The 17,252-nt window shown below is 36.2% G+C and overlaps 1 protein-coding gene across 7 annotated transcripts in view; it reads left to right on the top strand.

Moving 5' to 3' along the window:
- ARFIP1 (ADP ribosylation factor interacting protein 1) overlaps positions 1-17,252 on the top strand; it is a 101,189-nt gene that overhangs the window by 19,781 nt on the left and 64,156 nt on the right. For 6 of the 7 annotated variants that reach the window (XM_004758075.3, XM_045078316.1, XM_045078315.1 and 3 more), the window contains one exon: positions 10,184-10,285. In XM_004758075.3, the coding sequence (XP_004758132.3) occupies positions 10,193-10,285 (93 nt within the window). In that variant the 5' untranslated portion in view covers positions 10,184-10,192. Of the gene's footprint in view, positions 1-6,527; positions 6,550-10,183; positions 10,286-17,252 lie in introns of those variants that run through there. The other variant, XM_045078317.1, reaches the window with a different exon arrangement.

The raw sequence follows: 17,252 nt of genomic DNA, 5'->3' as shown, positions 1-17,252 counted from the left end.
TGATAAATGTTTGGGGCAAGGGGTGTGCAAAATCAGCCTTGGTTGAAAACCATTGAGTTATTAGGATCATTGATAGCACATACATTTTTTCTGGCAGTTGATGCCATTTGCAATAACAGACTAAGTGTCCTGAAGCTCCTGATTCAACATGTCCGAGGTTAATTCTGCATTTGCCCACAGTGGGGAGTGGGAAGTTCAGGATACAGCTGTCTCTAGGACAGTGGTGTTAGCAAAAGACAGCACTAATGATGTAATTGGAGGCTGAGGCTTCATTCTCAGTTGTTGGAAATGAGGATCAGATAAAGACAGTGCTACTCTTTAACTGTGCATGATGATATGGAAATAGAAGAAACAACAGTACAAGTTGTCAACATTAAGAAAGTAGTAGGTTGACTCACATAAATATCTGAATGCATATATTTGGTTGGCATGGCCCAATGATGTATTTCAGTCACCTTTGGAAAGGTAGTATAATGTAGAAGTTAAAAATCAGGTCTCTGAAGCCAGACTGGCACATTGAAATCCCAGTTCATCATTTGCTGGCTGTATGTCATTAAGCAAATTTCTTACTCTTTCTGTTTTCTTACCTGTAAAACAGGAATAACAATGCTACGTACATTAGAAGGTTGTGGAGTTGAATGAGATAATGCACATAGAGCGATTAGAACTAGATCAGTTAATATATGAAAAAGAGAAATAGTGCCTGACACATGGAAGTACTCCGTAAGTGTTAGCTCTTAAAATTCTTATAGGGCTCCATTTGCAGAGGGTACATTACTTAAATTATTTAAGTTCCTTAACCTTCCTAGTCCTTGTTCTCTTCATCTGTAAAATTGGGAAAATCTCATCTACTTCACAGGGCATCTGTGAGGGTTAAATGAAATAATTAATGTGATGTGCTTAGCGCAGTGCCTGGCATGTAGAAAGCAGTCGATGAAGATCAGGTTTTCAGTTACTGTGTTAGATTAGGGAACCATGAAGTTATCAAACAAGTTTCATAACATTATAACATTCTGAAAATTTCTAAACCCTTTTGTAGTTTTCACCTGATACCCTGAAACATTCCTAAGACCGTTTTCTATCTATTCCGTTCTTGCAGCTCTGATGTCAGGTCTTACACTGCAGGCAATGAAACCAACTCCAGCTCATTTACATGGAACTGACATTTGCTAACAGGATAGGAGGTAGCTTACAGAATTGTCAGAAAGATTGGAAAGCCAGAATCAGGCTTCTTGCCTAGGACTCTGCACCAAATCATGACTCAGCATTGTTTCAGTGAGGGTTCCAGTGCTGCCATTGCCTAGCACCACATGCAGCTGCTCGTACTGCAAGCCCTCGGAGCTGTGGTGCGTAGATGCCGCCGCCAGCATGCCAGCCCAGAATTTGAGCTTGCTGAAACTTACCACTGCTCCGGAGGGCATTCCTGCCACCGCTCCTTCTTAGCACTAGTTTCTGACTCTAAGTCTGGGGCAAGTGCCTTTTATTTGACAGAACGTAGGTCATATGGTAGTGCCCCCAGAGCTTGGAAAACAAAGAATAATAACTTAGTACTTCTTATAAGTCAGGCACTTTTCTAAGTACCTCATATATATGTTTTATTCTCACAACAATTCTGCAAAGTAGGTACTATTATCATTTTACAGATGAGGAAAGAGGACTTCAGAAACTTGCTTAAGGTTACATAGCTAGTATGTGGAACCCAAATAATCTGGCTCCAGGCAGTTGCTTGATTATCTGGTGTTTTGAGCTTTTATATAGTGGGACACAGGTTCTGCCTTTCCCTGGCTTTACAATTTGGAGGATTTCCCCAACATTAGAAGGGGTCTGTGGCTGGGCAGCCAGAAGTAGTAGTACTCACACACACGCACGTGCATGCACACACACACACACACAATTCTTGGCTGAAGTCTGATTTGGCAAACTACTTATTGCCTTGCTGCTAATTTAAAAGATCTAGAAGTGTCACTGGATCTGATAAACAGGGATTTTTTTTTTCAGTGCTCTTCCATTTTTTATATACTCTCTTAGAGTGCAAGTGTTTATGATTTTCAGACTGGCTTAAGCAGAGAATATATCTGTAAATATATAATCTGCAAATGTAAATATAAATCTGTAAATATATATCTATAAATATATAATCTGTAAATGACACTTAGGACTGTGTAGTGATTTTTATAGTGAGAAGATATTGGTCTAATATATTTTTGTCATGGAAACATACTTTGGAAAACAACAAACTTCATTTGCTACTAGGTTGTAGAGCTGCAAGTCAGTCCTTCCTTAAACACAGGTACTATGATCAGGACATAAACCTACCCACCACGAGACTGGGCTCTCTGAGTAGATTTGGGGCTACCAGGAGAAATGGATCCTCTACCATTAGAGATGATATAATGGAATTTTACCCTTCCTTTAAAAAAGAAAAAAAACAGTTTGAGATAAAATTTTCGTATGATAAAATGTACCCACTTAAATACATAGTCCATTGAGTTTTAACGAATATATGAATTTGGGAAACCATAATCATAATCAAGATAGAGAATGTTTCCATCATCCTAAAGTTTCTGTGTCCCTTTGTAGTCAGTCCCTCCCTCCCCCTGTCTCAAGGCAACAGCTGAGATTTTGTATGTGCTAGAATTCTATATAAATGGGATCACTTAGTATTTCTTCTTTTGTGTCAGGCTTTTTTTGGCTTAGCATAATGTTTGGAGATTAATTAACAGTTACCTCGTTCATAAGGAATCCATTCCTTTCTGTTGCCGAGGAATATTATGTTATGTATATATGCCACAATTTGTTTATCCATTTACCTATTGATGGACACTTTTTTTCTAGTTTGGGACGTTTATGAATAAAGCTGCTATGAATATGCTTATAAAAGTCTCTTTTGGTGATTTTAATTTCTGTGGTGAATGATTAGGTGTAGAATGGCTGAGTGTATATTGGTATGGTCAAGTGTATATTTATTTCCATAAGGATTTGCTAAAGTTTCTCCAAGTGAAGTACTTTTTTACATTCCCTCCAACATGTAAATTATGCAAATTCCAGGTGTTCTTTACCAACACTTGTCAGTCTTTTTAAACTTCAGCCCATTATCGTGGGTATATAGTTGTATCTTAATTTGGGTTTAAATTTCATTTCCTTGATAATTAGTGATGTTGAACATCTTTTCATGTACTTACTCGCCTTTCATATATTTTCTTTTGTAAAGTACCTATTAAAATTTTAACCAGAGTTTGAATTTGAGTTAATTTGTCATCTTATTACTAAATTGTAAGACTCATCGTATTATTATGTACATATTTACATATTTTGAATACCAGTCATTTGTCAGATACATACATTACATTTATCCTCTTCCAGTCTGTGGCTTGCCTTTTCATTTTTTTTTTAATGGTACCCTTTGAAGACAAATTTTGATGAAGCCCAGGTTATCAGCATTTCTCTTGTATTGTTTTATGCTTTTTTGTCCTAAGAAATATTTGCCTACTTTGTTCTTCCTACAATCTCTGTGTCTCTGCTTACATTGTCCATCTGTTCATGTATGCTGTCTACTTTGTCCCTTATAGCCCTTAGCATATTCATCATAGTTGTTTTAAGTTCCCAGTCTGATAATTCCAACATCCCTGCCATATCTGGTTGTGATGCTTGTTCCATTTCTTCAAATTGTGTTTTTTGCCTTGTGTAGGCCTTAAAATTTTTTTCTTGATAGATAGGATATAAAAGGAGTTGCTATAAATAGATCTTTAGCTATGTTGTAGAGTATGGGAAAAGGGGAAGCATTATATAGTCCTACGATAGGACTCAATCTTTTACTGAGCCTGTGCCTCCAGAATGTGAACTTCACAAGTGTTTCTCAGTTTTTCTCTCCCTTGCTTAGGTGGGACAAGATAACTAGAGAGTGCTGGATTTGGTTACTTCCTTCTTGAGGTTGGTTAGGGGCTGATTGTATCCAAGCAGGTTAGGTTCTGGTTTTTCCCTGAGGCTAGGCCTTGTTAAGAAGAACAGGGTAGTGGGGTGCCTGGGTGGCTCAGTCGTTTAAGCATCTGCCTTCCGCTCAGATCATGATCCCAGGGTGTTGGGATTGAGACCACATCGAGCCCTGCCTCAGGCTCCCTGTTCTGCGGGGAACTTGCTACTCCCTCTCCTGCTTGCCCTGCTTGTATTCCCTCTCTCACTGCGTCTCTCTCTGTCAAATTAATAAATACAGTCTTTAAAAAAAAAAAAACACTAATCCCTTTCATGAGGGCTGTACCCTCATGACCTAAGTACCTCCTAAAGGACCCACCTCCTAATAGCTTCACATTGGGCGTTAGGATTTTAACATGTGAATTTGGGGAGTGGGGGCTACAAACATTCAGACCATAGTAAACCTTAAATAACATGAATCTTAGAAGAGATTCTCATTTTATTTCTAAAGGATGTAATTATTCCCCAAAGCCTTTCATATAATTATTTTGAATGTTTAATTTAAATTTAAATTCAAATTCAATTTCAGTTTAAAGCATGAGTGAAGTACTATGAATGGTTTTTATCCAGAGAAATGACATGGAGTTTTTGGTTTTGAGCCCTATTCTGTCAATTTTCATATTGGCTATTAATTTTCACTTCTGTAATTAATGTTTTGTAAGTGATGTTTCTAAAAGTAGGTCATTCTTTGTGGGTAAGAGAGTGAGCAGATAATAGCTGGAATATTTGTATATCTCTTGGCAAATGAATATTCCTATTACTGCTTTATGGCATAAAGTTGTATTTATTATACTTTTCATTTTCAGGACATTTGTTATAAACTAAAACAACACATAGTTTTACTGTTATAATTTTCTCTGCTGTGTCTGCACCATGAACTATTTGTCCCTTTCTGCATCTCTTTTGCAGTGTTTTCTGCCCTTTAATTTTCCATTGGATGCTTCTCTTCAGTTTCTCTTTCCCTCTTACCAGTTCATGCCATCAACATCCCTATACTGGTAACTCCCAGATTTATGTGTTCTGTCTGAGGCTCTAGACCTGCATTTTGAAATCCCTCATGTAATGGTAGACTTGGAATACCCCACATTCTCAAATTCAGAATGTCTACAACACAACTCATTTTCTGACCTTTGCAAAGCCAAATAAACCTCTGCTTTTCCCACTTCGGTGAGTGACATGTTTGTCTTTCTTTTTTTTTTTTTTTTTTTTTTTAAGATTTTTATTTATTTATTTGATAGAGAGAGATCACAAGTAGGCAGAGAGGCAGGTAGAGAGAGAGGGGGAAGCAGGCTCCCTGCTGAGCAAAGAGCCCGACGTGGGGCTCGACCCCAGGACCCTGAGATCATGACCCGAGCCGAAGGCAGAGGCCTAAACCACTGAGCCACCCAGGCGCCCCCATGTTTGTCTTTCTTATTGTCCAAACCACAAAGTAGGTATGGGGCAGGAGGAGGCATAGGTCATCCTAGATGTTTCTTCCTTTTTTGTCTTCCACAATCCAATCACTCTATAAGTCTTTTCTGCCTTTTTTTTTTTTTTTTTAAAGATTTATGTATTAGAGAGCAGCACAAGCAGGAGGGGCAGAGGGAGAAAGAATCTCAAGCAGGCTCCATGCTGAGCATGGATCCCAACTTGAAGCTCATGATCTAATGACCCTGAGATCATGACTTGAGCCAAAATCAAGAGTCGGACACTCAACTGACTAAGCCACCCAGGCGCCCCTCTTCTGCCTTATAAATAACTCTTGAATCCACCTTTTTCTATTCCCACAACCTTAAATTAGATCATTATTATTTCTTGAACAGTAAAATAGTGTCTTAAATAGTTTTTGTGTGTGGAGTTTTTTCTTCTTTCCCTTCAATCTAATCTCCCACAAGACTGCTCTCTAAAATAAATTGATCAGGCTCTCCTGCTACTTTCTTCTTACCCCTTTTAGAATGAAGTCCACGCTTTGTCTGGCATTTTGAAGCCCATCATGATAGGCTGCTGCATACTTTTCTAGCTGCCTTGTTATTTTATTTTTAAAAACTTAATTTTGATAAGATTTCATACTGAAAACTTAAACTCTTTACGCAGATTCACCAACTGTTGTTTTGTCCCATTTACTTGAACATTTTCTCTCTGTGTATACAACTTCCTTTTCAATCCATTTGAGAGTGATTCACAAACATCATGTCCCTTTATTTCTAAGAACAAGGACTTTCTTTTCTCTTATAGAATCTCAGTATGTTTATCAAAATTAGAATATATAATTAGAAAATTGATACAGTGCTGTTGTTTAACCCACAGTTGTTCTAATAATGTCCTCAGCAACTGTCTTTCTCCTTGTTTGTGAACCAGTCCGTATTGTACATTGTACTTAGCTGTCTTTGAAGTCTCTTTCATGCAACATTTCATTTCTTTGTTTCTCATGAGCTTAAGCTTGTTGAAGTATACAGGCCAGTTTTTTTACTGTTTCCTTAATTTTTAGTGTTTATTTTTATTTCCTTCCTACTGCTTACTGTGAGTTTAATTTGCTCTTTTTTAAATTTTCTTAGGGTGCATCCTTACTTAGATCATTGGCTTAAGATCTTCTATTCAAATGTAAGCATTTAAAAGCTATGAATTGCTCTCTTAGGTGCATCCCACAAACATTGTTTTTGTTATCATTCAGTTCAGCATATTTTTTTTCCCTCATGATTTCTTTTTTGTCCCATTAATTGTTTAGATGTACTATTTAATTTCCAGATTTTGGTGATGGGGTCATGGATATCTTATTGCAATTGATTATAATTGATTATAATTTTTTAAAAGATTTTATTTATTTATTACAGAGAGTGAGCATGAGATGGGGGAGGGCCAGAGGGAGAAGCAGACTCTGATTGAGTCCCGATATGGGACTTGATCCCAATACCCTGGGATCACAACCCAAGCCAAAGGCATACGCTTAACCAGTTGAGCCACCCAGGTGCTTGCAGTTGATAGTAATTTAATTCTACTGCGGTCAGAGTACATATTTTATATCATTTTAATATTTTAAAATTTATCGAAGCTTATTTTATGCCCCCAAATATGATGTTTTGCTAAACATGTCATGTTCATGTGAAAGTGATGTATATCCTGCCATTACTGAGTTTACTATTCTATCAGTAAACTCAGTGTTTAGATCTTCTGTGTCTATACAGATTTTCTTTATCTAGTTGTTCTTTCAATTGCTGAGTTTCATGGTAAGATCTCTGTGACTATGGACTTTTGTGTTTCTCCCTTTAATTCTGTCAATGTTTGTTTCATTTATTTTGAAACATATTATTGGGACCAACACACATATTTATGATTAGTACATACTCCTGATTAATTGATCCTCTTATCATTATGAAATGTCCCTCGTAGCTCTCCTAATGAAGCTCTAAAACAGATACTAATAAAGCTGCATTGACTCTCTAAGTCACCATCATCTCTTGCTTAGATTATTTTGTTAGCCTTCTAATTGTTCTCCTTACTGCTGCCATTGTTGACTTATAGTTTAATTCAACACAGCAGGAAAAGAATAATTTTTTAAAAACACAAGTCAGGCCATTTCATTCTTAAGTTCAGAACCTTCAAGTGACTTCTTACTTCACTGAAAATAAAATCCAGAGTTCTTATGGTGGTCTTTAAAGCCACACAGATTCTTGCCCCTGGCTGTCTTTTGACATTTCCTCTCTCTTCTTTCCTTGTTCTTCCCTCAAGGCACTTCACCTTCTTGTTTTTGCTTGAAAAGCTGAGCTTCTTCCCACCTTCTTGTCTTTGTACTTACTATTCCTCTGCCTAGAATGCTGTACTCCCCAATATTCTTATGACTTACTAACCTCTTCTGAGGTTTTCTCTGACCACTCTGTTTAGAACAGCACATGTGCACATATACATGCCCATTAGCACTTACGACTGTGACATGCATATTTATTTGTTTTTCCCCCCAACTAGAATGTAAGCTTGATGAGGATAGAATCTTGCCTGTTTTGTTCACCACTCTGTCTTGTGTGTCTGAAATTGTGCCTGTCACATTAAAGTGCTCAGTAGATCAGTTGAACCAGTGAGTATATGAATGAGGAATTACATTGTAACCAAGTTGCTTTACTTGCAATTTCTAGAATATACCAGACTCTTTTCCACTGTGCTCCTATTATTCTTATATTTAGAATCTTTCCTTTACTGTATCCCAATTTGTTATCCTGCAAGATTCAGCATAAATACCATTGCTGATTAAGTTTTCCCTCTTAATGCTCACCACTACATTGTTGAGTGCTTCCCTCTGGTGTTCACCCCACTGTATTATAGTTACTTATTCATTTTTTTGTCTGTATTACACTTTAGGTTTATGTCAGCCTAAGACCTGATTTCTATTTTTGCTTTATCCCATGTACATTACTAGAAGATAGTAAATACCTGTTGAATCACCAGCTGCTTTTAGGAAAAAGAAAGTAAGAACTTACCTTACAATTAGAAAGAGTGGTGATTATTTTAGATAGCTAAATCTTAGTCTTCCAGGCTGAATTGGAGACCAAATAACTAGTGTCACTTATTTGCAAGAGGCAGATACCTAACTCCAACAGCCACAGGCAATCTGGGTGTATTGTAAGGATGCAGTAGCAGTGAGGAAAATAGGAATCTCAAAAGAATCCATGATGCCAAGAACATTCAATGGAAAAAGGAAAATCTCTTCAACAGATGGTGCTGGGAAAGCTGGGTTATCCACATGCAAAAGAAGAAAGTTGGACCCTTATGTACAAAATCAGCTCAGATTGGATCAGAGATCTAAATATGAGACCTAAAACTATAAAGCTCGGGGCGCCTGGGTGGCTAAGTGGGTTAAGCCTCTGCCTTCAGCTCAGGTCATGGTTTCAGAGTCCTGGGACCGAGCCCCATATCAAGCTGTCTGTTCAGCAGGGAGCCTGCTTCCCCCTTTCTCTCTGCCTGCCTCTCTGCCTCTTGTGATCTCTCTCTCTCTTTCTCTGTGTGTCAAATAAATAAATAAAATCTTGAAAAGAAAAAACAACTATAAAACTCTTAGAAGAAAAAAACAGGGAAAAACCATCATGACATTCTTTTGGCAAAGAATTCTTGAATATTATACCAGAAGCACTGGAAACAAAAGTAAAAATAGACAAATTGAACGACATTAAAACTGAAAATTTCTGTGCATCAAAGGACAAAATCAACAGAGTACAGAGTCTCTGTCATCAAAGGACAAAATCAACAGAGTATCTCCCATTCCATAGGTTACGATATTGGCAAACCATACTTCTGATGTGGTTATATCCAGAATAAGGAAGAACTCCTATAATTCAGTAATAAAAACACAACCCAATTTAGAAAATGGGCAAAGGACTTCAATAGACATTTCTCCAAAGGTGATATACAAATGGCCAATAGGCAGATGAAAAGGTGTTCAGTATTACTAATCATCAGGGAAATATAAGTCCAAACCATAAGGAGGTATTACTTCTTACCTGGTACAATAGTTACTACCAAAAAATAGTAAATATTGTTGGGAAGTATATGAAGAAATTGGATCCTTTGTGCACTCTTGGTGGGACTATAAAATGGTGTGACCATTATGGAAAACAGCATGCTATTTCTTCCAAAATTTAAAAATACAGTTGCCATATGATCTAGCAATCCTTCTTCTGGGTTTATTTCCAGAAGAATTAAAAACAGAATCTTGAAGCGATATCTGCATACCTGTGTTTATAGAAGCATTATTTACAATAGGAGCAATCCAAGTGTCCATTACTGGATGAATGGATAGATAAAATGTGGTATATACATACAATGGAATATTATTTAGCCTTAAAAGGGAAAAATTCTGATACATTTTAACAACATAGTTGAATATTGAGGACATTATGCCAAGTGAAATTTCACAAAGTCAAATACTATACAATCCCATTGATGAGGTATCCAGATTGGAATTTTATAGTTGTGTGAGGCACTGTGAGGCAAGGATATTGCCCACTGGGATTTACAAGTGACACTTTTTTTTAAAACAAGAAATCTAAGTTGAGTGCAGTTTCAAATGCCAGATGCATATTTTATTAGGTTGCTATCATGTTTATACGTGTTAGGTAGGTTGTAATTATTTTTTAAGATGCTGTAATAATGGCTTTTAAGTGCTATAAACATGCATAGTCTTCTCAGTATTTGCCTTTTATGATTTGGTGTTATTTACAACTTTCTTTTTTTTTTTTTTTTTATTAAGGAGTCTAGCATGGCTCAAGAATCTCCCAAAAATTCAGCAGCAGAAATTCCAGTGACTAGTAATGGAGAAGTTGATGATTCTCATGAACATGGCTTTAATAGGGTAAGAATACTTTTCTTTCTCTTAATACAGAGAATCATGATAAGCCCTTAAATGTTGAGATGAAAGTAATAGAGTTTAATATAGGAATATTTTCTTAGACTGGCTGAAGTGTTAGGAATCTGTTACCATGTAGGGATGACTGTGTGAGTCATGTTAGTGAGTTGTTAAGATTAAGCTCCCAGCCAGTAAGCATTTAGGCTTTGATGTTATCATCAGTAATTCTGTTGTATGACCAGAATAAGAGTATATCTGATAACTTCGGCATATAACTTCATAAAACTATTTAATTTTATTTATGATAAGAAAAAATATTAACTCTAGGTTATCCTTTCAAAAATTGGCACTGATTTCTTTTCTCTGTGTCCTTAGTACATAATTCCTAAGGAGGCTTCTCCTGACTTTGCTATTCACTTTCTAAAGTGGCATATTGATTCTGTGGAAAATGAAACTTGAGGTGCTTTTAATTTTGATTAACTCTCATTAAATTGAAATTTAATGCATTTTAATGGAAACACCATAGATTTGGAGATAATGTGGGTGCAAATTTCCACTATGCCATTTCTAGCTGTATAATCTTAGGCCAGTATTTATTTAATCTCTTCTAATTCTTGTTTCTAATCACTATAAATGAGAATCTTACTTTCATGAGGATATTGATATTAAATAAGTAAAGTGAGTAATATGCCTAGGATAGTCCTAGAAATGATGGTGATGATTATTATCTCTGGAGAGATTTACCCTAAATATCTTTTTATGACATTTGATACATGTGTACAACTTTACTTTTTTTTTTTCCACCATGGGGCTTGAACTCAGGACCATCCAGGTGCACCTGTACAACTTTAACTTTAAAAATATAGTGTTTAGGGGCGCCTGGGTGGCTCAGTGGGTTAAAGCCTCTGCTTTTGGCTCAAGTCATGGTCCCAGGGTCCTGGGATCAAGCCCCACATCGGGCTCTCTGCTCAGCAGTGAGCCTGCTTCCCTCTTTCTCTGCCTGCCTCTCTGCCTACTTGTGATCTCTGTCTGTCAAATAAATAAATAAAATCTTAAAAAAAAAAATATATATATATACATATATATAGTGTTTGTATTTTTGAAAAAGTAATAGTTGAAAGAAACTTATTTTATAATTCAAATAAGACTCTTCAGTTCATAAGCTTGATAATAAAATCTTTTATTTTTTAAAATCCTTTATTTTAATAAAAGGTGATATTTTAGATCAGGATTTCTTAATCTCAGCACTATGGACGTTTTGGGCTGGATAAACTCCTTGTTGTAGAGGACTGACCTCTGCATATAGGATGGTTAAGAGCATCCCTGACCTGTTCTTCTAGATTCCAATAGCACCCCCCAGTTGTGACATACAAAAATGTCTCCAGACATTGCCAAATGACCCCTAGAGTTGAGGAGAAACCAGTTTCAGATAGATTGTTATAATTGATTTTAGTAAGTCCCACTGAATTTCATTTATTTTTGCCTTAGCAATTTTTTGGAAGCAATGATTATGTCTTCCGACTTCAGATTTATTTTCATTGCAAGTGTTTTATTTTGGTTTCTGAGCCCCTATGACCTAATATAGAATGACTCACAGAAGGAAGAGACCTTAAGTTCTGAACATAAAAAGGAAGTTTTCACTTCAGGTTTAGTTTTTCTTGTGTTTTAAAGTACTAAGAAATCTGCATAATAAGCTAATTTAAGTTACCGTCATTAGACTTTAGCAATTACTTTATAAACTTCTGTTAATTCAAATAACTCATTATACCAAGATTTTAGTTAATGATTGCTGCATTTTACTTTTGGTAACAGCTCCTTTTGCAAACCTATTCTGCAAATACATTTTTTTAAAGATTTTATTAGAGCAAGAATGGGTGTGGGAGGCGCAAAGGGAGAGGGAGAAGTAGACTCCCCACTGAACAGGGAGCAATCAAGACTCTGAGATCATGACCTGAGCTGGAGGCAGACACTGAACCAACTGAGCCACCCAGGCGCCCCTTATTTTGCAAATATTTATCAGGTATCTGCTGTGTACCAGGTACAGAGATAGAGTAGTGAATAAAAACCACAAAAATACCTGCCAGCAGGGAGTTGATATTCTAATAGGCAATCTAATGACTTCTGTCCAAGAAAAATGCCATACATGCAAAATGTTGCATTGTTCTGGAGATTCACCTGCCACCTTAAGCCTCTTCTTTTTCTTGTTTTTGTTTTGTTTTGTTTTGTTTTGAGCTATAGCTTATAAACAGTAAAAAGCACAGATTTTTGTTTGTTTTTTAAAAGCACAGGTATTAATGGAGCGCGTGGGTGGTTTAGTCTGTTAAGTGTCTGATTCTTGATTTTGGCTCAGCTCGTGATCACAGGTTGTGAGATTGTACCCCATCAGGCTCCATGCTTAGTGGGGAGTCTGCTTCTCCCTTTCTCTCTCTGCTCTTCCCCCTGTGCACGTGTCTTCATGCGTGCTTCTCTCTCTCTCTCAAATCAGTCTTTTAAAAACCCTCAAGATCATAGATTTAAAAAAAAAAAAAAAAGCACAAATGTTCCATGTACAGCTTACGTGGAACCACCACCTATATCAAGATACAGAACATTTCTAGGACTTTAACTGGCTCTCTTCCCCTCTTCTAGGTAGTATACTTCCCTTCCTCCCAGGGTAATCACTGCTACTCTAACTTTATATCATAGATACTTTTAACTGTTCCTGACTACAAATAAATGGAATCATACATTATGTACTCTTATGTACTCTTTTTTGACTGGCTTAATTCTTTTTCATTGTAATGTAGTTTTCCATTGTGTTAATATACGACGATTTGTGTATCCATTCTGCAATTGATGGATACCTAGGTTGTTTCCAGTCCATGGCTAATATGAATAAAGCTGTTATGACTATTCTGGTTCAGGTCTTTTGGTGTACATGATCACCTATTTCCATTGGGTATATACTCTAGAATGGAATTGCCAGATACATGATGTTTGGCGTTGGTAGATATTGTTAACTAATTTTCCAAAGTGGTTGGACCAGTTGACAATCCTACCAGCAATGGATAAGAGTTCTAGATGTTAAACATCCTTACCAAATCTTAGTATTTTCATACTTTTTAATTTTAGCCATTCTGATGGTATCTCACTGTCGTTTTCATATGCATTTCCCTAATGACTAATGATGTTGAGTATACTTTCATATTCTCATTGGCCATATTCTCAAAAACCATTTATCTTTTATGAAGCCCTTTCTCAAGTTTTTTTGCCCATTTTTCTGTTGGGTGTGTGCCTTTTTCTAATAATTGGTAGGAGTTCTTTATATATTCTAAGTCATTTGTTTGGATATATATATTTCAGATATTTTCTTTCAGTCTGTGGCTTACTTTTGCACTCTGTTAATGGTATCTTTTGATGAACAAAAGTTGATAATTTTTAATGAAGTCCAATTATCAGTGTTTCCTTTTAGTGACTTTTATGACCCTTTTGAGAAATCTTTGCCCATCCCAGTATCATGAAGATACTCTTTTCTTCGGAATGTTTGTTTTGCTTCTCACACTTTGCTCTGTGATTCATCTTGAATTAATTTTTGTGTAACGTAGGGGTCAAGGGTTTTTGTTTTTTTTTTTAACCCCTCATATGAATATCTAATTGCTATTCACTGTTTATTGAAAACATCCTTTTTGCACTGGAAGCTTTTGCTGTTAATCAGGTAATCATATATGTTTTATTCTATTTCTGGACTGTTTTATTTCTTGGTCTTTTATCCTTCTATTATCCTTGTAATAATACCATACTGTAAGTTAATGACTACAGTAATTAAGTCTAGAACAAATATTATCTTTAACCCTAGCAACTAGTGGTTAATTCTTCTAGCTCTTTCTTTTTCTGGTTTGCCTTATACTTAAACTTATTCATGACTCCTCACTTAAGAACCTTTATTTGCCTTTGGGGCGCCTGGGTGGCTCAGTCAGTTAAGCATCCAGTTCTTGGGTTTAGCTCAGGTGATGATCTCAGAGTCCTGAGATCAACCTTGCAAAGGGTTCTGCACTGAGTATAGAGTCCACTTGAGATTCTCTCTCCCTCTCTCCCTTTCAAATAAATAAAATTCTTTTAAAAGTGGGGGGATAACTGGGGAGGTACAGTTGGTTAGGTGTCCAACTCTTTATTTCAATTTAGGTCAAGATCTCAGATTCATGGAATAGAGACCTGCCTCAGGCTTTAGGCTGAGCAAGGAGTCTATTTGTCCCCCTCTTGCTCTCCTACACCCTCTCTCTCTCAAAAGCTTAAAAAAAAAAAAAAAAAGGAACCTTTATTTGCCTTTGAGTGGCACTGAAAAAAGTTTTTATCCTCTCAAATTTTTTTTTAAAGATTTTATTTATTTATTTGACAGACAGAGATCACAAGTAGGCAGAGAGGCAGGCAGAGAGAGAGGAGGAAGCAGGCTCCCTGCCAAGCAGAGAGCCTGATGTGGGGCTCGATCCCAGAACCCTGGGATCATGACCTGAGCCGAAGGCAGAGGTTTTAACCCACTGAGCCACCCAGGCGCCCCTATCCTCTCAAATTTTAACCTTAGAGTTGAGTCTTATTAGAGTGAAGTGAATTAAACCGTAACATATCTGTGTAAGCTCTTTGCTATCCAGTCAAAGCCAGCTAACTTACTGCTTTTTAAGTTTACTTACTGGCTAATGTCAAATTCTCTTTTTGGACATTCCTCTGCAGTGTTATTTCACTTTTGGGCGGTAAGAGAAGGAAAAAAGATGTTCTCCTGGAGGTCTCCTTTTATTGGATGTGAACTTTACCTGTGGGCAGGGTTCCTAAAGAATCAGTAATCCTTCAAGTAGTACACCCCACTTCGCTTCCTGAAGAAATTAAACGTCATAAAACTTGTTTCTGGTTGTACCTGCTCTCATTAAAAAGATATTCATCATGAGAGTCTCTTACGTATTTAATATCCTTGAATTAAAATAACATTGGCTGTGTGATCCCTTTTACCATGAGTGAAAACAATATCTTAAAAATATCTTTCAATCATTTTGAATAAATTATACTTAAGACCTCATAGATATATTATTTACCTCAATTTTGTAATACTTTCCGTCCTCTATTTTTCTGAGCAACAAAAGGAAAATTGCTTTTAACTTCAGGTCCATATTCATATTTTAATATTGATAAAGTTTCATACAGAAAATAAGCGTGAAAATGTATTACTTATCTTTAGACTATTTTATAGGACTAGTAAAATGTCTTGTGTAAAACTGGATCATATCCAGAGTTTTGAGGTATTTTACTTATATACATCTTCCTTTTATACCTGTTTGATGTTTAAAATCATATAATGACTTTTATTTAAAAGTTTGTTGATTTATTTATTTATACCATACTGCATAATACCCTTCAAAAAACAAAGTCCTATAAAATTAAGATGTTGGTTTATTAAGTTGTCCTATCTTGACTGGCCAGTTGGTGTCACTGTGGCATAGGCAGTGAATGTTTATCTCCTGGTTTTCTGTCTCCTTGCAGGTGTTTCATTCTTTATTTGGTTTCCCCTCTTAGTCTGTCCTACAAGAGGCCCTGTTTGGAAGCTAACTCAACATTTACATTCTAATAGAGATTGTAATGAAAGAGCTTTTCCTAGAAATCCCCTGGTAACAGCTTAACGTATGTTAATATTTTGAGGTGTGTTACTCTTTTTCAAGATAAGGGGCAGCAACTATATAGAGAGATGATAGAATAATAGTCTTAATATTTTAACAGTTTTTTACAGGAAAAATTTTTTTCTAAATAAAAATTCTTGTTTTTTAAAGATCAAGCAAATTTAATCTTAGAAGAATATAAATTATTCTTTGACTTGTAAACCATATATTTTAATTTATTCTGTTAAAGTCCTGGTCAAAATATTAGATTAAAAACAAGCAATTCATGACATGAATTAAAGAGAAGCAGCAAATATCAGCTCCACAAAGTTGAAACTTCTTGTTAAGTTGTACTTGCCAAATTCAGTGAAATTATCCTAGTAGATAGAGTTAAAACAAAAACTTTTTCTGTGGTAAGCCCAAAACTAAAACCCATAATTTAGTTTTTTCTCCCTGTGGACTTTTTCTCTGGAAAAATATGCATATACACAAAACTGCCAAATTTTGCATTCAGTTTTAGAGAGTTTAGGACTCCCTGAACCCTGCCTATGGATCCTTAGTTTCCTGGGTCTTAAAAACTTCTGGTCTACAAGTTTTGAATTAAATCACAGGATTTTAGTTTAGTAGGAGTACTTTGCAGATCCCTGAATCCCACTACTTTACTTCACAGTTGAGGAAAAGGACCCTGGAGGTTGTGATGAAATTACTATTAAACTGGCTGTACCAAAGGCTTATGTGACTTGATTATAAGTAAAGTGAGGGCAATAATGTTTCCATTTGTTCATTACCTTATCTGCAGTGCTGCCACGTAAGAGATAAGCAAGGCTTTCATTAAAGGTTCAGTGAATAAATGAGTGAATGAAAACACATATTAAAGCCAGATCTAGAAACATGTTTCTAGACTTCTGTGCAACAAGAAGATGTACTATACTCTTAGACTTGATACATCCATCTTGTGTCCTTAATTTCCCAGCATGCATCATCATCATTGCTCTTGAAATTTTGTTTACGTGGTCTTTGTTGTTATTGTTCTAAGGTTTTTATTGAACTAAGTAGTTTCTCCATTCCCCTGTACTTATCAGTCTGGATAATAAACTCTAGCAGTCTGGAGAAGATTTGGGAAGGAACATAAGAATAAAAATGGTCAGAATGCTTGTTTTGGACATATTTCCTCCCCTCACCTCAGTGCTATAACTGCCCATTTACTGATCTGCTTTTCCCAAGAGATGGAAATCAACTTTAGGGCAGAAACAGTGTGCACACAGCACAGTTGATGATTTCATAGTAGTTGCTCAATAAAGGAATGAATTCCAGTAGGAGGACTTAAAAAATGTATCATGTTTTCTACTTCAATC

Source organism: Mustela putorius, unplaced genomic scaffold (genome assembly GCF_011764305.1).
Source record: "Mustela putorius furo isolate JIRA1106 unplaced genomic scaffold, ASM1176430v1.1 tig00000242_pilon_pilon_pilon, whole genome shotgun sequence".
Classification (NCBI taxonomy): domain Eukaryota; kingdom Metazoa; phylum Chordata; class Mammalia; order Carnivora; family Mustelidae; genus Mustela; species Mustela putorius.
The sequence above is the reverse complement of the archived record's forward strand: the minus strand, read 5'-3'. Positions and strand labels throughout refer to the sequence as shown.